The sequence below is a fragment of the Hibiscus syriacus genome, unplaced genomic scaffold (assembly GCF_006381635.1).
Source record: "Hibiscus syriacus cultivar Baekdansim isolate YM2019G1 unplaced genomic scaffold, ASM638163v2 tig00110365_pilon, whole genome shotgun sequence".
In the NCBI taxonomy this organism is placed as follows: Eukaryota; Viridiplantae; Streptophyta; class Magnoliopsida; order Malvales; family Malvaceae; genus Hibiscus; species Hibiscus syriacus.
In genome coordinates, this window is record NW_024062703.1 from 410,405 (window position 1) to 432,063 (window position 21,659).

The 21,659-nt window shown below is 31.7% G+C and overlaps 1 protein-coding gene across 1 annotated transcript; it reads left to right on the forward strand.

Moving 5' to 3' along the window:
* The first annotated feature begins 2,840 nt into the window (after positions 1-2,840).
* On the forward strand, positions 2,841-4,018 carry LOC120121237 (E3 ubiquitin-protein ligase BOI-like). Its single transcript, XM_039140651.1, has 3 exons — positions 2,841-2,972; positions 3,067-3,349; positions 3,435-4,018. The coding sequence occupies exons 1-3, from the start codon at positions 2,899-2,901 to the stop codon at positions 3,963-3,965; spliced, it is 888 nt and encodes a 295-aa protein (XP_038996582.1). The 5' UTR covers positions 2,841-2,898; the 3' UTR covers positions 3,966-4,018.
* The last annotated feature ends 17,641 nt before the right edge of the window (positions 4,019-21,659 follow it).

A 21,659-nucleotide genomic window follows, 5' to 3' on the forward strand; every position in this document is an offset into this window, starting at 1 on the left:
TTTTTCACCTCTTGTATTACAACCCCTTTGTCCATTAATGCAAATTATTCATGTTTAACAAACATTTTTTTTGGATCAATACCACTTTTAAATTATGCGAATGATGAAAACAAAATGAAAGATAACAAAAAATAAAAAGAGTTAGCGAGGTAAATCAAGACAATAATAAAAATGAAAAATCCTACCCCATATGATATCTACCCCACATGCTTATTATTCATACTCGGACATGATCTCTATCCCACAAGTTGATTTTGAACAAGTCCTAACCACATAAATTTCTAGTTTTGAACTAGAAATAGAGCAGGAAATAATATCAAAGCAGCCTAGGGTTTGAAATGAAGTTTTGGGTGGGCTCTAATTCCATGTAATCTCCCGGTTTAGGTTCTAAAAAGGGTATCCGAGTTCTCCTTGTTGGTGCCCCCTTGGGCTTGCCATACCCTTAGTCCTAAACCCATTACAGGCTCATGTGGACTAAGTTAAACTCGAGAGGATACATTCTCTTATGCTTATACGGAGAATAAATTTACACGGAAGCATAAGGTATATGAATCCCGAAGGTTACTTGCTAGGCCCATACGGAGAATAAATTCACACGAAGGCGTCGCTTTCACCACCACTTAAATAGGGTTCGGAGCTCGGGTATAGAGTCTGAGATGAAATTTTTTCCAAAAATCTGAAATCATTGAAAAAACATTAATACAACAATTTATTTGGAAAAAAAATCAAAGATAAAAAATTGGAATCGAATAAATAAATTAAAATTAAAATTTAATTTTCGCTAAAAAAAACAACCGAAAATTAATTTCGGCCTGACTCACTTACCTTTCCCCAGCGGAGTCGCCAAGCTATCGGAACCGTCTTTCGGTTGGGCCTGGAATTGGGCTTCGATTTGAGTGATTGGGTTGGAGTCGCCACCGATCATTTATTTTAAAACAAATGGGTTGATCGGGTACCGTCTTACCTGATCTGTATTTTACCAGAAACGTGTCGGGTTCGGGAGTCGGTTACGGTCAAGGAAGGATTAGCACCCTTGAACCGCCCTTTCGGTACCAATTAATTTGCCGGTTATCTTTATCGCGAAAATTAAAATGTAAATTAAAACTTAAAGATTCAATTCAAATTAATTACCTTTGATCGATTGAAACTATCCCTAAAACAATGTTAGATAAAAATATATAAATAAATAAATTAATGTTAAATAAATGAAAGGAAAAAAAGGGAAAAAATAAGAAAAATAAAGATAAAGAAAATAAAAAAGATATAAATCAGAAATACAAAATAACAATAGTAAAAAAAATGAAAAGAAAACACATTGAAATTACAAGTAAACAAAAAAATGTTTAAAGGATCATATTAAAATAAAAAAAAATTTATGGACCAGAGGGATGCTAAAAAAACTGCAAAAACAAAAGAATAAAAGCTTAGGGGAATAATTAAACCATATATAAAAAATGACCAAAATAAAATTTACAAATATAGTAATGAAAATCAATATTAGTAATAATATATTATATATGAAATCAGTGACTGAAATGAAAAAGAATAAAAATCGATGGCCGAATTAAAGCAAAATGAAATAGAACATCCATATCAGAATAAACAAATAACATGACCCTGGTGATTATAATGAACTGAAAGTATATTAAGTAGCTTGAAATAAAAGGAATTAAATTTGCAAACACAGCTGGAATATAAGGCTTACAAAGAGAGAGGACTAAAAATATAATTATCCCCAGCTGAACCAAATCACATGTTACGCCACTTACTTGAAAAATAGAGAGAGGGAGGCACTAAATGCCAAATGGTACTGCCTGTGGCAATAAAGCATTTTTATGCATTTTTAAAAAAAAGAAAGAAAAGCACATGTAGTCCGCTGGAAACCTCATTAGAAAGGAACTCAAACCGATCCTTTGCCTCATCGATGATGACAAATCAGAAGGCGGATCAATATTTCACTGCCTCGAAAAGCATATCTAAATCATCGCCCTTGATGGTATGGTAAAGAAATTCCATCAAATTGGGTTATGTGAAAATATAATTTTATAAATTCTACATCAATTATGTTTGTTACTTTTCATAAATGTTTAACATAATTTAATATGTGGTAAGATTTATTGTTTTCTCTTCTAAAGGTAAATTACCTATGAGCCTTTACATCCATCACAATTTTTTTTCAATTTATTTTTTCACCAATTAGATCAACTCGTGAACTTTTGAGATTGAACTAAAACAAAATTCAAATCATAATGAAAGTATATTTTTTAAATTAGCAAATATAATATGATTTGATTAACATCAATTAACAATATTAACATTTATTACGATTAGAAGTAGTCTTAAAACAGCCTTAACCATTCAGATTTTATCTCATCCCATAGAAACAAGATTATTCAAACTTAAATCATTGAGAAAAACAAACCACCCTACATTAATAGGACCACTCAATGAATTCACGATGTTATCAATTTTTTTATTAAACTAAGATGATTATAAAGTAATATTTATTTTAAATATTCTTAATTATTTGATAATGACTACTTAATCACCTTACTATAATTATTGATACTAAAACCCGTAACCTCTAGGAACTTAAATGTCAATGTACATAAAATACAATGACCAAGGGATGAATTTATCTTGCATACCAAATCCAACTTCTGCCACTGCGACCCCATGTTTTACCAATTAAAATAATTAAAAAAATTGGAAAGTCTTTTCTGACATCTCTCTCTCTCTCTCTCTCTCTCACTTTCACTATTATAAACCAAACCCTTATAAATCTGTTGCTGCTTCGTCCATCTTATTTTCCCTTTGTTCTCTCCTCCAGGACCAAAGACCTCTCCTTTTATCTCTCATTTCCCCTAATTTATCATTCTCAAACAACAACAAAGACTTATGCAAACGCAGAATCAAATGGCGGTCGAAGCTCCGAATATGAATCTTTTTCCTCCTCGGTTCATCCCCAACGGGTAAACTTCGAAATACCCGCCTCCGTTTCTGTTTAAATTCTGGGGTTTTTCCCCTTCATTTTTTAACGCGGGGTTTTGATTTTGGTTGTAGCAGAGATTTTATGAAAGTTAATCAAGGGAGGGGGAATCAATACAATACCCAGATGACCACCTGTGTTCCTTTGGCTGAAACAACCTTTTATCAATCTATTTGCAAAACTTCAATCAACAAAGCTGACAGTGGGGTTACGTATAACGTGAATATCCCAGTTTCGGCTCAGAGGATAAGGCCAAGAGATGAATCGCACACAGTTCCTCGAAAGAACAAATTTTCTGGCGTTTTCTCTCAGATCCAGCAACAACAGCAACAGGAAATCGACCGTTTGATTGCTCAACATGTGAGTGTTCTTTCTAGGAAAAGGAAATCAAGTGTTGTCTAATGGTGATTTATTCATGTTTTTTTTGTTGTTGATTACTTTACAGATAGAGAAGGTAAGTGTGGAGGTTGAAGAAAGGAGGAAGAAGCAGTCGAGAACGTTGATGACGGCGATCCAAGAAGGTGTTATGAAGAAACTGAAGGAGAAAGACGATGAGATTCAAAGAATGGGGAAACTGAACTTGGTTCTTCAAGAAAGGGCGAAAAGCCTCTGTCTGGAGAACCAACTATGGCGGGACTTGGCTCAGACGAACGAAGCCACCGCCAATTCTCTACGCACCAATCTAGAACAGGTCCTCGCCCATGTCGGCGAAGAACGCCACGCGAACAGCGGAGGGTCGGCTAATGATGCCGAGTCTAGCTGCGGAAGCAACGACGGAGGGTGGCGCAGGGTGGTGGGGCCGCCGCAAGAGCAGGCGGCAGGGAAGTGCGGAAAGTGCGGGGAGAAGGAGTCCAGTGTGGTGTTGCTGCCATGCCGGCATCTCTGTCTGTGTGCAATGTGCGGGTCCACTCGGGTAGCCACTTGCCCCGTCTGTGACTCTGTCACCAATGCCAGTGTTCATGTTAACATGTCTTGAAACAAATTTGTTGTCTCTTTTATTTAGAGTTTTAGTGAAAAGAAAAACAAAATACAGCAAAAAAAAAAAAACATGTTTCAAGAAATGGATCATATAAATTTTCTTTATTTCTCCTCCCATCTTTGGTGTTAAATTGTGAGCATTTTTTTATCAAATCCGAAATTTTGATTAATTAATTGGTCATTAGAAGTTAAATTTCAATCCATCCAACTTAAACTCATTAATATTTTAATATTTAATTTATATTAATCAATCAATAGAATAAATATCGATAATTAAATGTTATATATTACCCACTAACTAGCTGTTTCCAGGTAATTAATACTTAATTGTAGGATTATGCTATTAATATGCCTAATCCTACTATCTAAAGGGACTAAGGGAGGTTAGGTTTCTCGTCATTATTTGAAAGAAAGAAATTAGGCCGATCCGTGCTTAATTATGAAGTTCATTCGTTAACTTTATAAAATTAATAAATCAACCTTATTGTTTAAATTTATTACACTTTAGTTCTCATGTTTTAAGAAAATTGAATTGTTATTCAATTACGGTAATTAGGGTAATTTTAATTAATAAAATTTGGGGTTTAAAATTTAATTTTATTATTGTACTAAATTAAAATTTACAATTGCAAGAGAGTGAAGAATATTTTTACCATTTGGGGTCAAAGTTGGAAGTCCCCGCACTTGCCTTCTATCGGCAGAACTCATGAAATTATTTTTTTTAACTTGCTGTATATGAATTATAGATTTTGTTGTATATAAAATGTTGAATTACTAATTTTTAGGTTAATAATTTAATAATAAAATTATATTTTATTCATAAAATGTAAAATTATGTTACGTTATTTAGTTAATTTAGCTGAGATGTAAGATTATTACTTTATTAGTTAATAGAATATAAGACGATCTATAAATACTTTCTTCTAAATTTCTCTTGTTATAATTATTTTTAATAAAAATATTTATTTTAATATATTTAAATTTCATAAAAAATAAAATAGATTTTAAAAAAAATAAAAATAAGCATTCCCCTCATCTCTACTTTCATCTTATTACAAAATTAGGATATTTAATGAATAATACCCAGGGACGGAGCTCCTTTAGGGTACAAGGGGACCCCAACCCCCGTTAAAATTTATATTTGATATAATTTTGGTTTAATAGTATATTAATTCATGTAAAAATAAATATTTAAATTTAAAAAATTTTTTTAAATATTTAATCATGTAGAGGTCGAACTAAAGAATGACAAGTCTGTGTTCTCAAATTTTTGGTCTAATTGCAATTTAAATCATTGTAAGTTTAAAAGTTAGACAAATTAGAAGTTGTCTTTTGGGTTTTGAGTTTTTTTTTTTTTTAATTTAGGGTGAATACAATATATGTACAAAGACTTTTAACTATTAGACAATTAACGCTAATACCCCTACATACGTGTTTGAACTCGTGACCTCAAGGATAACAATCCCTTAATCACTAAAGTCGCTTGGTTCATGCTGGATTTCGAGTTTAAATACGTAATAAGTTTTTATATTTTTTCTTAAATAGTATAATATTTCGGCCCCTGCCAATATTTAATTCTGGCTCCGATAGTACCTATAATGTTATTACATGGAAATTTGTAAAAATTGTGAAAAACACCGAGCCTCCTCTCTTTTGGATTCTAATCAGATTGAGAAGAGAAGAATGGCAATTTTTTTCATCTTCTTCAGGCTTCTTAATGTCATTGATTAATGCTTACTTAATCTAGTGAGAGAAAGTCTGAAAATAGAGAAAAATCAAGAATACATGTGTTATAAAATATAGTTTTGGAAAGTTATAGCATTAATCTTCATTTTAGTGGTCTTATTGTTGAAATCCAAGCAAGATAATTGAACCCTAAACCTTAAATTATTATATTTGGCTTACATATGTGATAGATTCTTCTATTTTGATTGTGTAATTTGTATTTTGTGTGTTTCAAAGTATAATAGATAGTTGGTTCGTCAAAAGCTAAAAGGAAAAAGAAAAATATTGATTAATCGATAAATATGAAAAATATCGTAAGTTTAGATTTTGTAAGTGTAGTCCATTTTATGTTTGTTTGTGTGTTTATATTGCTTTGATATTGTATGTAAAGGTTAAATTTATATATTGTGTTTAAACGAGAGTTTTGACTCTAAGCCAAGCTTTCAATTATTATGTATAGAACTGTAAATGAACCGGACGAATACAGACGAATGAATGTTCATGTTCATATTCGTTTGTTGATGAATGCAATTTGTTCATGTTCGTCAATATTTATTTGTTAAAATGATAAATGAACGTAAGTGAACACAAGTGAACGTAAATGAACATAAATGGACGAACAGAAAATGTAACTTTCTTTTAAATCAAGCAAAAATTATTTTTTAAAAAATAAATAAATGAACATAAATATAAATTTAATTAAACAAATGAACATAAATGAACGGATTGTCGAACATAAACGAACATAAAAAAACCGATTACTGAATGTTCATGAATATAAATGAACGAACAAACCCTTTGTTAGTGATTGTTTATTTAATTAAATGAACAAATTTTTGTACTGGGTCGTTCATTTAATAATTAAACAAACTACATACTTCAGGAATTAGTTGTCAAATGTTCGATTGGTTCACAACCCTAATCATACTTGATACTTCAATAAGAAGGAGGTTTTTAACAAAATCCCATCTTTTCTTTTCATATATATATATTACTAAATGAAATTGCTATTGTAATACCCTCCAAATTTTGAATAGTGACTAAAATGTAAGTTTTGAAAGTTTGAGTGCTAAAGTATAAACTTAGTAAAAGTTTAGGGACCAAAAATGTAATTTTAAAAAGTTATATATTTTAACATGTAAATGATCAGTTTGACCTAAAACAAGGATTTTTGTGGGGAATCAAATTTTCGATATGGGATTTGTGTTAAAAGCTATAAAGCGATAAAGTTCGGTATTGAAATTGGATAATCGGATCGAACCTGAATTTTATAAAAATTTGAAGGATGTTAGAGGTTGGAAATATTATTTTCATATTTTAGATCAAAGAAATTTGGCTCAAAACAGTGTAACTTTTCTGATTTGGTCGAACAGTGGAATTTTAGTGACTAAAGTGCAATTTTTGAAAATTGCATGGCCAAAGTGAAAAGTAAAAGTCAAGTTGATTCATCTTTAACTAATGAATATTTTAATGGAAGATAATGCAATGACATTGGTAATTATCAAGTTTAATTAGTGGTATTTTTGGGATTTCTCATTAATTGAAATTTAAATTCAGTTATATTATTAAAGTATCATGTGTCAAGGTTAATAAATACTAGATTAATCACGAAAATTAGCACAAAATCATCTCCTTCAAGCTTGTCCGAAACCACCATTTCTCCAAGGTAAACATTTTATTTTTGATCTTTAAACTTACATGATTGATTTTTGGACTAAGTTATGAATTAGAGAATTAATCTACATGAAATTCTCTATCATTTGGTACCAATATTTTCATAGTGAAAATGCTTATATGTTCAGATTGAATGTTACAATTTATGTAGAGTTTTTGGAGTTTGAAGAATTAATGAAAGATTATTATGTTTCTGATGTTGGAGATTAATTTTCAAGCATGTATGATGTTTAAAATCAAGTGTAGAATGATTTAAAGCATTTGGCCTAATTAGGGTTTTGGTGATTGATTGGATTTTGGTTCAATTAGATGTTGTGTTGATTAGAGTGGAATGAATTTGAAGTAAGGAAGTTGAATTCATGCTTGAAATTGAATGAAAATCTAGTCTTATGATCATAGTGACATTCAACCATTGGGGAAAATTAGGGAAAATATTGAAAAATTTCTTATGGTTTAGAATTGATATTAGAAGTGTTGTATGTGACTTGGAAATCAATTTGGAGCCTTGAGTTAGTAGAAGGGTTAATATACAAGTTTTGAGAATTGTGGGATATTATTGAAAGAATGTAATATTTGAAGGGTTAATGCTGATTTTTTATAGTTGAAAATGTTGGAAATTTAAGTTGGAAAGTTGTTTGGAATCAAATTTCAAATTTGGTAAAATTTGAGGGTAGAATTCAAAAAGTCTCAATATTATGGGAACTTGATTTTAAGTTTATTAAATGTGGAAGTGTCATTTGAGTAAATTATGATAATTCTGGAAATTTGTTGAATTATGTTTCGATATAACAAATTTAAAGGAAAAATGTTTTTGGACTTGAATTGAATTTATTCAAAGTTTTCAAAAGGTTTCAAAAATAATTCAAAGTCCATTAAATTCGAATTTGAGCAAAAATGTTAATAGGTACCGATACCCCCAGAGGTATCCATACCCCCATGAAGGCTCAAATTACAGAATGCAAAAAGGGTATCCATACACGGGTACCGATACCCCCTGGCTGCAACAACTAGTTTAATTTGAATTTAATGAAGGAGTACCGATACCCTATGGTGGGGTACCGATACCCCTTATTATGGGCAGCATTGTTTTGCAGAAAAATCATCCCCAAACGGCTCCAAAACATTCCCAATGGCTATATACGACTTCAAACGCATTCCAAGCTATAAATACAAGCTGAGGACACTTGAAGAAGTGAGAGAACAACTATCTAAGCAATCAAAAACAAGAGAAGAGTTTTTCATTCTTATTTCATCTTTCTCTTGTAAATATTTTATTCTTGTGAGCTCAATCTTTTAAACACCTACCTTAGAGAGGTTTTCTTGTTTACGTTTCTTATCCTTTGTAAAGGGGAAAGGTTCTAGCTAAGCCCGTGTAAAAGCTAGGGAAATGTTCTAGTTTAGCCATTGAAAAACTAGGAAATTATAAAGGTTATCTCTTTGTCATTAAAAAAGAAAGAACAAATTAGTGAATTTGTTGGAAAATCCTTTGTGAGGAGCTAAGCTAGTGGATGTAGACTTGGTTGAGAAGTCGAACCACTATAAATCGCTATGCAAATTTCTATATTTCAATCTCCTTACTCCCTAAACACAAAAACCATTTCGATCCTTCTTTGCAAACCTATTCGGTTGTCAATTCGAGCTTACGAAAATCCCAACAATTGGTATCAGAGCCTAACTCGTTAGAAGGCTTAACATCCTTGAGACGTTCCTCGAAGAAGCTCTACCAATTCCCAATACAACCGACAAAGAAATGGCTTCAATCTCCTGTGCTTATTACCTTGAAGATATACCTATTATGGAATCGCAACCGCTCAACAAGCCACCCTTTTTCTATGGATCAAATTATGCTCATTGGAAGAATAAGATGATTTACTTTATTCAAGCCTATGATATAAGAGCTTGGAACTCAATCATGAACGGTTACTCATCTCCACCCGGCAAGTACAACGATTGGAGCAAAGAATAGCATAAAATGTTCAGCTTAATTCTAAGTCTATACATATTCTCTTTTGTGCTTTAGGCCCAAATGAATATGGAAGAATATCATTTTGTTCCAGTGCCAAAGAGATTTGGGACAAGCTCCAAATCACTCATGAAGGAACCGACGAAGTGAGGGAATCAAAGAAAAGTTTTCTCAACCATAGCTACGAGAACTTCAAGATGAAACCAGATGAAGGCATCAAAGCTATGACGGATAGATTTTCCATGATTGTCAACGGTCTCAAGGGATATGTAGAAGTAATCCTTAATGAGAAGCTTGTAAGGAAGATGATATACTCTCTTCCAAAGGAGTGGCAATTGAAGAAGACGACCATTATCGAAGCAAGAAACCTAAAGTCTCTCACTCTCGACGAGCTAATTGATTCCCTTCTCACTCATAAGATGATGGTGAAGAAAGATGAAGAAAGGGAAGAGAAGAAAAACAAGAAGAAGAAGAAGGAGGAGGTAGGCATTACCTTCAAATCTACCAATGAAAGCTATCAAGATTCAAATGATGAGGTAGATGAAGACGATGATGAACAAGAAGAAGAGATGGTCAAGCTCTTGAAAGAACTCAAGAGATTCATGATTTCCAAGGAAGTGAAACATGAATCAACCAAGAAGAAGAGTCCCCCGGTGTGCTTTAATTGTCAAAGAAAGGGCATGTTAAGTATGAATGTCATCTTCTAAAAAAAAGGGGAAGAAGGCAATTGTTGTATCTTGGAGCGATGAAGATGATTCCAATGATGAAGATGAAGTAGTCAACCTATGCCTCATGGCCACTCAAGAAGAATTCGAGGTATCTTCTAACTCAAATGAATTTAATTCATTTACTTTTGATGAGTTACAAGATGCTTATAATAGGTTGTATTTGGGATTTGAGACCATGAATTCCAAATATACGAAATTAATTTCAAAACTCAAAATTGAAAATAAATCGATTTTGAAAGCTAGAGTTGATTTTGAAAATAAAAATTTTGAGTTAGAAGTTAAGCTTGAAAGCTTTGTTGAGTTAATCGATCGATGAAATAGCCAAGAGAGGGGTGAATTGGTAATAAAAATTTTGGTGGAAGCTTTTGCAGAAAATAGAAAATAATTGCACAACGATTTAGAGTGGCTCAACTTTCTCAACCAAAGTCTACGTCCACTACTTAGCTATCCACATTAAGGATTTTCCACAAATTCACTAATTTGTCTTTCTTTTGAGGACAAAGAGTAACCTTACAAATCCCTCAAGAATTATACCCCAAATTCTTGAGAACACTCTCTCCCAAAGAGAACAATACAAATTTTGCAAACTTATAGAAAAACCTCACAAGGCAAGATGTTTGCACAATTCTAGAACAAAGAAATAACACTCAAGAATAATAAAATTGAGCACAATAAGTGTTCTTGAAAGCAAAAATGAATATTGAATAAGGTAGGCTTGAAAATGCTCAAACTTGAGGTTTGATGCTTTCTCTTTGATTCTCTCTCAATTCTTCTTAATTATTGTTGATCAATGGCTCCTAAGCTTGTTTAAATACTCCTTGGATCACTTCTGAACTTTGGGGATCATTAGTGGAGTCAATAGAGTCGTTATTGTGTGAAAAAATTAAATAAAACAGTTGGGAGCGGGTGTGCATCGATGCATAGCCAAGCTGCATCGGTACACTATGTGTAAAATTCAAATTATGTGTAAAATTCAAATTTTTCGACCGTTATAAGACTTAGTGCATCGGTACACTAGGGGTGCATCGATACACTAATTACATTCGATGTTTCAAAGAGCCAGGAGTGCATCGATACATTGGTTGTGCATCGGTACACTGAATGTTTTCGATGTTTAAATAAATTCCAGAGTGCATCGATGCATAGCTGTGAATCAGTACACTAAAACCATTCGATGTTTAATTAAATTAGGAGTGCATCGATGCATGAAATAGTGCATTGATACATCCCTTTGAAAAATTAACTTTTGGCTCGATTTTGGTTCGAAATACTTTGCAAAATTGTTTCAAAAATATTTTAAGTTCAAAATACAATTTTACACTTTTAGTAAGGATTGAAATTGACCTTTGAAAAACTTGGGGTAATATTTTGATATTAGAATAATTGAATCGAATATACATTGAAAAATTTATAAAATCTTAAAATTCATTTATACTTAATTTGTTGTATCAAAAATGTTTTCAACAATCTCCCTATTTTTGATATAACAAAATATTTGAGTAATTTTAAGATTTTCTTTAAAAATAATTTGAAATCAATTTTTGAGATATCAATTTTTACTCCCCCTTATTGTATTCTCCCCCTTTTTGTTAAATCAAAAAGACTCTATAAAACGTTTTTAAACAAGACATTGAAAATTTTAGCCAATTGATTTTAAATATAAAGCTTAAGTTGCTAAGATCACAATCAAGAGAAAGGTTAGTCATTAGTTTCATAAATCAATATTCATAAACAAATGTGCAATGGTAAATTGGTCATATTCTAAATGATGTAACACTTAATTAAGATCAAATTAAAATTTCAAACAAACCAAATATATATATTAAGTTCAATCATCCAAAGCATTCAAGTTTAAACATTCAACATCCATAACAAATTCAAACATTCAAAATGTTAAATGTTTAAACTTGAATACTTTGGATGATTGAACTTAATATATATATTTGGTTTGTTTGAAATTTTAATTTGATCTTAATTAAGTGTTGCATTATTTACATCATTTAGAATATGAACAATTTACCATTGCACATTTGTTTATGGATATTGATTTATGAAACTAATGGCTAACCTTTCTCTTGATTGTGATCTTAGCAGCTTAAGCTTTATATTTAAAATCAATTGGCTAATTTTTTCAAAGTCTTGTTTAAAAACGTTTTATATAGTCTTTTTGATTTAACAAAAAGAGGGAGAATATAATAAGGGGAGTAAAAAATTGATTTCTCAAAAAATTGATTTCAAATGATTTTTAAAGAAAATCTTAAAATTACTCAAATGTTTTGTTATATCAAAAAAGGGGGAGATTGTTGAAAACATTTTGATACAACAAATTAAGTATAAATGAATTTTAAGATTTTATAATCTTTTTCAATGTATATTCGATTCAATTATTCGAATATCAAAATATTACCCCAAGTTTTTCAAAGGTCAATTTCAATTCTTACTAAAAGTGTAAAATTATGTTTTAAACTTAAAATATTTTTGAAACAATTTTGTAAAGTATTTCGAACCAAAATCGAGCCTCACTCATTTGAAGGTTTAATCACCTCTTAAGTCAATTCGGGAAGAGTTAAATCGATAATCAAGTCATCAATGGCCTCCACTTCAAACTTCGACTTTGGTCTTGATTCAATGCCCGATCAACAAGTCTCCTTTCTTCAATGGAGCTAATTATGCTTATTGGAAGAATAGAATGAGGTACTTCATTCAATCAAGTGACATGAGAGCATGAAATATCATAGAATACGAATACATCATACCTTTCACTCCTTCAAGAACATAGAGTGAAGCAGAGACAAGAATGTTCCAGCTCAACTCAAAGGCTATTCATATTATATTTTGTGCTCTTGGACCGGATGAATATGAGAGAGTTTAATCTTGTACAACTGCCAAGGAGATATGGGATAAACTACAAGTCACTCATGAAGGCATAGAAGAGGTTAAAGAATCTAAAATTAGTCTCCTAACTTATAGCTATGAAAATTTCAGGATGAAACTGGATGAAGACATCAAAGCTATGACATATAGATTTTTAATGATTGTCAATGGTCTCAAATCATATGGAGAGATCATTCCAAACGAGAAGCTTGTAAGGAAGTTAGTTTACTCTCTTCCAAAAGCTTGGTAATCAAAGAAGACGACGATCATCGAGGCTAAGAACTTAAAGTCTTTAACTCTCGAAGAGTTAATTAGTTCACTCCTTACTCATGAAATGATGCTTCAAGATGAGGTAGACCTCGGAAGATTAACGAACCAAAGAATGAGATGGAGAAGAAGAAGAACGTTGGAGTTACTCTCAAATCTACAAGAGATGAGAGTGATTCGGATGAAGATGACGATGACGAGGAAATGAAATTATTTACCAAATGGTTCAGAAAATTGATGAAGCCCAACCGAGGAAGAAAATTCAAACGAAATGAAGGCTTCAAAAATGAAGCAAAGGAGAAAGACCCTATTATTTGCTATGAGTGCAAAAAGCCGGTCATGTCAAATACGATTACCTATAATTAAAGAAAAAGGGTCAATCAAAGAAGAAGCACAAGGCTCATGTGGCTACATGGAACGATGATGAAGGTTCCGATGAAGAGGAACAAGAAGTAGCAAACTTGTGCTTGATGGCCACCGGGGAAAACTCTCAGGTAACCTCTAACTCATCTAATTTTGAGGATTATTCTTTTGATGAGTTAGTAGAGGAATATATTGAGTTGGCTTCGGATTATGAGAAAATATTTTTAAAATATAAAAATGATATTTCAAAATTGAAAAATGAAAATAATCTCATATCCAAGACTAACAATGATCTTGAAAGTAAAATTAAAGATTTGCAAATCAAACTATATGAGTTTGAAAAGAAAAATACTAATTTGCATAATTTACTTTCAAGAGTAAATGATGATCATCAAAAGAAAATTGATGATCTTAAAGCTTCTTTTAATAAAGTTGAACTAAAATGTTTTGAAAATGTAGAAAGTTCAAAAATCAACTTTGTTAAAAAAAGGTTTTAAAAACTACAATCATTGAGGTCCTCAACGAACCTTAAATGGTAAAATCGTTAGGAGTATATGGGTTCCTAAAGAACTCATTACTACTAAAGATAAGGATATCCTACACAAATGGATACTCAAGGGGACTAGGATTTTGAGTACTAATGAATATGGACCCAAAAGAGTTTGGGTACCAAAAATAAAAAATTAATCCATGTTTGTAGGAAAAGGAGCATTGCTACAAGGTACCTTGATAGTGGATGCTCAAGACACATGACCGGAGATAAGAGCTAGTTCATAGAGCTTAACGACAAAAATGGAGGAGATGAGACTTTTGGCGATAACTCAAAAGGTCACATCGAAGGTATATGTACTATAGGTAATACCTCTTCCATACAAATTAAAAATGTTTTATATGTGAATGGGTTAAAGAATAATCTATTAAGTATTAGTCAATTATGCGATAAAGGATTCAATGTCAAGTTTGAAACTAATGGTTGTAAAGTCATTGATATTGCATCTAATCGGATTATGCTTGTTGGTCATAGAATAGGAAACATCTACATGGTGCATTTAAATTCTATAAATATGACTAATTTATGCCTAGTTGCTAAGGATGAGCATGATAGTTGATTATGGCATAGGAGACTAGGACATAGTAGCATGAGTGTTCTACAACGACTAATTCAAGGAGATTTAGTAAGAGGGTTACCAAAGCTAAAATTTGATTATGATAAAATCTGTGATGCTTGTGCTAAAGGAAAACATAGAAGATCTTCCTTTAAGTCCATTAATGATGTATCAACTAGTAGAGTATTATAATTGATCCATATAGATCTTTCTGGGCCAATTAGGACTATTAACTTGGGTGGAAAACAATATTGCTTTGTATTGGTAGATGACTATTCTAGATATACTTGGGTTCTATTCTTAAGTACTAAAGATGAAGCATTAAAAAAATTCATCACGTTTTCAAAAGCAATACAAAACGAAAAAGGTTACTCCATAACTAGTGTTAGGAGTGATCATGGTACTGAATTTGAAAATATTGGATTTATTGAGTTTTGTAATTCTAATGGTATTAACCATAATTTTTCAACACCTAGAACCCCTCAACAAAATGGAGTTGTTGAGAGGAAAAATCAAACTTTAGAAGAAATGGCTAGAACCATACTTTGTGAAAACAATTTGCCAAAATATTTTTGGACGAAACTACAAATATCAATTGTTATGTTATAAACCGAGTAATGATTAGGCCAATTTTAAAGAAAACTCCATAGGAACTCTTCAAAAATAAAAAGCCTAACATTATTTATTTTCATCCTTTTGGATGCAACTGTTTTGTTTTAAACAATGATAAAGAAAATATTGGCAAATTTGATGCTAAAAGTGATGAAGGAATTTTTCTAGGTTATTCCTTAAATTCTAAAGCTTATCAGGTATTTAATAAAAGAACTTTAGTTGTAGAAGAGTTTATACATGTTGTTTTCGATGATAATCCTCTTCTGAGGAAGGATTCTTGTGTGAATGATGATGTAGGTATTGTAAACACAAATGACGTTAGACATGACATTGGAGAAACATCATCAAAGGATGAAGTGAAAGATGAGGAAACTCATGACGTTCTCGAGAATCCAACCATTGAAGAAAGGGAAGTCTCTTACTCAAGAGAATACAACTATGTCAAGGATGGTGAAATAATAGGTGATCCATCCAAAGGGGTAACAACTCGATATTCTCTTAGAAATATTTGTAATTATGTTGCATTTATCTCATGCATAGAGCCTGAGAATATTAAAGAAGCATTAAATGATGAGCATTGGATTATGGTTATGCAAGAAGAGTTAAATCAATTTGAGAGAAGTAAAGTATGAACATTAGTTGAAATACCTAGTAATAAATCTATTGTAGGTACTAGATGGGTATTTAGGAATAAGCTTGATGAAAGTGGTAATATAGTGAGGAACAAGGCTAGACTTTTTGCTCAAGGCTACACTCAAGAAGAGGGCATAGACTATGATGAAACATACACTCCTGTAGCTTGGATAGAAGCAATTAGAATGTTATTAGCATTTGCATGTTTCAATGAATTTAAATTATATCAAATGGATGTTAAAAGTGCATTTTAAATGGTTTTATAAAAGAAGAAGTGTACGTGGAACAACTTCCAGGTTTTATTAGTAGGTTAAATTTATGTTGATGATATAATATTTGGTTCTACTAATGATGCTCGTTGCCAAGAATTTTCTAAGCTAATGTAAGGTGAATTCGAGATGAGCATAATGGGGGAGCTCTCATATTTATTGGGGCTCCGAATCAAGCAAAGAAAAGATGACATCTTCATCAATCAAGCAAAATACGTCAATGATATGCTCAAGAAGTTCGTATTGGAAAATGGGAAACCCTTGCCACTCCAATGAGTTCTTCTACAAAACTTGACAATGATGAAGAAGGTAAATGTGTGGATGTTAAATTATATAGATCCATGATTGGCTCATTGCTTTATCTAACCACAAGTAGTCTAGACATTATGTTTAGTGTTTGCTTATGTGCTAGATTTGAATCATTATATAAGGAATCACATTTACTAGCTGTTAAGAGAATCTTTAGATACCTTAAGGACACTCATAGTTTAGGACTTTGGTACCCTAGATATTCTAACTTTAGCTTGTATGCCTTATTTGATGCGGATTATGGAGGATGCAAAATAGATATGAAAAGCACCTCCGTTACTTACCAATTCCTAAGAAATATGTTGATTTCATGGTTTTCAAAGAAACAAAATTGTGTTGCATTATCTACCACTGAAGCGGAATACATTTCAGTCTGTAGTTATTGTGCACAAGTTTTCTCTAGAACTAAGCACATTGAAATTAGACATCATTTCATTAGAGATTATGTCGCTAAAAAAGATGTAGTTCTAAAATTTGTTGATACTTTGCACCAATTAGCGGATATTTTTACAAAACCTTTAGATAAAGAAAGATTTTGGACACTTAGGAGAGAATTAGGTTTAACTGACCTATCTTCATTTAGTGTTTAAAATAATTTGTAGCACTTTTAATTAGTTTTTGAAATATGCTTATAAAAATAATATTTTTAATTGTATTCTTTGCTATTAGTTTAGGGGGAGTTTATGATTCTTAGTGAAAATTAATTATATGTTCAAATAATGTTTAAGGATTTGATTTGATTGATTGAACATAGTTAATTCTTAATATATGAGTTGCCAATACCACTAGAGCTAATTAATTTAGCATTTTAAGTGTTTAAAACGGATTTTTGACATTTTTGTTCTTTGTGCATCGATACACTAGACAGTGTATTGATGCATCCCTTGAATGTGCATCGATGCATCATGAAGATGCACCGATGCATTCCTTGAATGTGCATCGATGCACTATGCTGTGCATCGATACCCTCGTCGGGTTTTAGGCTTAAATCACTAAAATTTCTTCATTTTCTCATAACTCTTAAAACCAAACACTCTTGCTGTCGCCCTCCTCTCTCACCCTGCTCTCTAAAATCGCTCCAAACCAACGAAATTAAGTCGGAATCCTCTTGCATTTTAACTCCAAAACCTGCTACATTCATTAAATTCGTGCAAACAACATCACATTCTCACAAAATCCGAAATTTCAAAGTAATATTTCAAAAACCCCTGTTTTATTAATTTTTGAACTTAAGACTAGTTTTGATTAGTTCTAGGTTGAAATATATATCAGGCATTGATTATATAATGTTTATAAACTAGATTCTACAACTAATTTCATCAAAAACACAATATTTTTCAAAAATTTTCAATATTTTCGAAATATAAAATTTTATTATTTTCGAAAATTATTGTTTTAATTGATAATTTTTCAATTATGTTGTTTTCATGAAAACTATATGTAATATGATTTTTGAAACATTGTTTTCAAAATAGTTTTCAAAGACTACCCATTAGGATTTGGTTTAGAGAACCTTGAATATTGAGGACTCTTTTGAGTTTTGGGATTGATTGAAATTGCATACATGTGTTTCAAATTTGTAGGTTACCCTATCCTATTCCGATTTCGTAAACCATGTCTAATCCTAAACGCCTTAGGACATTATCAAGTCACTCAAGTTAAAACCGACCTCCTATTCCTCCGCCTAATCCAAATCCAAACCCGAATGACCCAAATATGATTATTCTAAACTCTTGTTTCAATGTGCCTGGTCGTAGACAAGATCTCTACCATAGGTACCATACTTGTTTTGAGTCATACAAAATCTGGGAAGAGCGTTAGTCTGCATCTTCTATTCCAATGCGGTATGTGTCCAAAACGAGTGTCGAACTGAAACCATCGGAATTCGATCCTATCTTTTAGGTCAATTCATTTTTTATTAACTCCGACACAATCGCTACTCTTTTTGGACTAGATAACTTAGGTTTATATAATGAAAAAGAGAATGTGGCATCACCGTATAAATCTAAGGATAGCGTAAGTACCTTAAGATCTCATCACGATCGATGAAATAGCCAAGAGTGGGGGTGAATTGGCAATAAAAATTTTGGTGGAAGCTTTTGCAGAAAATAGAAAATAATTGCACAACGATTTAGAGTGGTTCGACTTTCTCAACCAAAGTCTACGTCCACTACCTTAGCTATCCACACTAAGGAGTTTCCAAAAATTCACTAATTTATCTTTCTTTTGAGGACAAGAGTAACCTTACAAATCCCTCAAGAATTATACCCCAAATTCTTGAGAACACTCTCTCCTAAAGAGAACAATACAAATTTTGCAAACTTACAGAATAACCTTACAAGGCAAGATGTTTGCACAATTCTAGAACAAAGAAAGAACACTCAAGAATAATACAATTGAGCACAATAATTGTTCTTGAAAGCAAAAATGAATATTGAATAAGATAGGCTTGAAAATGCTCAAACTTGAGGTTTGATGTTTTCTCTTTGATTCTCTCTCAATTCTTCTTAATTTTTGTTGATCAATGGCTCCTAAGCTTGTTTAAATACTCCTTGGATCACTTCTAAATGTTGGGGATCTTTAGTCGAGTCAATAGAGTCGTTATTGTGTAAAAGAATTAAATAAAACAGTTGGGAGAGGGTGTGCATCGATGCATAGCCAAGCTGCATCGGTACACTATGTGTAAAATTCAAATATTTTGACCATTATAAGACTTAGTGCATTGGTACACTAGGGGTGGATCGGTACACTAATTACATTCGATGTTTCAAAGAGCTAGGAGTGCATCGATGCATTGGTTGTGCATCGGTACACTGAATGCTTTCGATGTTTAAATAAATTCCAGAGTGCATCGATGCATGGTTGTGCATCGGTACACTTTTGGTTCGAAATACTTTGTAAAATTGTTTCAAAAATATTTTAAGTTTAAAACACAATTTTACACTTTTAGTAAGGATTAAAATTGACCTTTGAAAAACTTGGGGTAATAATTTGATATTCGAATAATTGAATCGAATATACATTGAAAAGATTATAAAATCTTAAAATTCATTTATACTTAATTTGTTATACCAAAATGTTTTCAACAAGCTTAACAAAAGAAAAAGAATTAATTTCTAAAAACAACATATTTTGTTTAAAAATGGCAAAATGCTCACATTGCCATTATCATGGTCATTTGGAACATACTTGTCCTTTGAAGAAAGGAAAATGTTTTAAAATTAGGCAAGTATGGGTTCCGAAAGGAACAAGGGGCATTGAAACTAACGTCCAAGGATCCAAAGCAATTTGGATACCAAAATCAAAATAAATGTCTCTTTTAGGTGTGTGGGAGCAATGGTGATGAAAGTGATGATATTCAAGATGTTCTAATCACACATGAAAAGGAATGGGTAACCTCTAAGCTTAATGCTTTTGATTTTGATTTTTTGGTTACTCATTTGTATTTATGCATGCATGAGTTTTGATTTTAAATAATTCTGCATTGTTTTTAATCTCATGTATGTTAAAAACATTTTATGATGAACATTTTAAAGTTTTAATGATTTTTCAGAACTTTTAGTTCATTATAATAAAATTTTGGTCAAAATTGGTTTTAATGTAAATGATATCTCTCTAACAATTGATATCAACTTTTCAAATACTTTGATTTTACAAAATTTAAATTTTTGACCTAAATTTAAATGTTTATACATGTGTTTTAAATGTAATAGATATCTATCTAACAATTGATATCAAAATTTTCAAATGCATAACATTTTTAAAAACTTTATGCATATGCACTTAATTTCAATAATTGATATTGCATAAAGTATTTTAGACTTGGCTACATTGAATTTCATGTGCTCTAACATGTTTGTTATTCTTTGTTGAAATTCAATTTTTGTTAAGTGTCAAAATTCTAAAAGCTTAATTTTGTTTGGAATTCTTTTATTGAGGGGGAGATTTGATTTTTCAAATGAATTTTAAATGTCAAATATACCACTTACTCTTCAATGTTATTTTAGAACTTTAAAGATTGAATTATTTTTGATATAACAAAAAAGGGGAGAAGTTTGGTTTAAAAAATTCAATTTCTTAATGAAAAAGGGGGAGCTTAACATTTTCATATATTTTCCAACAATTGGTAACAATTGGTATCTTTTTAACAATTAGTGTCCTTTTGTAAACAATTGGTATCTTTTTCAGTAAACTTTTTATTAAGGGAGAGTTTTGCCAAAAAAACATTTTTTCTAATGTTTTGTTATATCAAAAAGGGGAAGATTGTTGAATTATGTTTCAATATAACAAATTTAAAGGCAAAATGTTTTTGGACATGAATTGAATTTATTCAAAGTTTTCAAAAGGTTTCAAAAATAATTCAAAGTCCATTAAATTCGGATTTGAGCAAAAATGTTAAGAGGTACTGATACCCCTGGTACCCCCCAGTGGTATCAATACCCCCATGAAGGCTCAAATTACATAATACAAAAAGGGTATCCATACCCCCCAATGGTATCCATACCTGGGTACCGATACCCCCCAGGGGTATCCATGCCCCATGGCTGCAACGACTAGTTTAATTTGAATTTAATGAAGGAGTATTGATACCCTATGGAGGGGTATCGATACCCCCTATTATGGGTAGCCTTGTTTTGCAAAAAATCATCCCCAAACGGCTCCAAAACATCCACAACGGATATATACGACTTCAAACATTCCAAACTATAAATACAAGCTGAGGACACTTGAATAAGTGAGAGAACAACTATCCAAGCAATGAGCTCAATCTTGTAAACACCTACCTTATAGGTTTTCTTATTTACGTTTCTTATCATTTGTAAAGGGGAAAGGTTCTAGCTAACCCCTTGTAAAATCTAGGGAAAGGTTCTAGTTTAGCCATTGAAAAACTAGGGAGTTGCAAATGTTATCTATTTGTCCTTGAAAAAGAAAGAACAAAATAGTGAATTTGTTGGAAAATCCTTGGTGAGGAGCTAAGGTAGAGAATGTAGACTTGGTTGAGAAGTCGAACCGCTATAAATCGTTGTGCAAATTTCTATCTTTCAATCTCCTTACTCCCTAAACACAAAAACCATTCCGACCCCTCTTTACAAACCTATTCGATTGTCGATTCGAGCTTCTGAAAGTCCCAACAAAATTTATTTAATATGCTGACTTTTGGGTTTAATT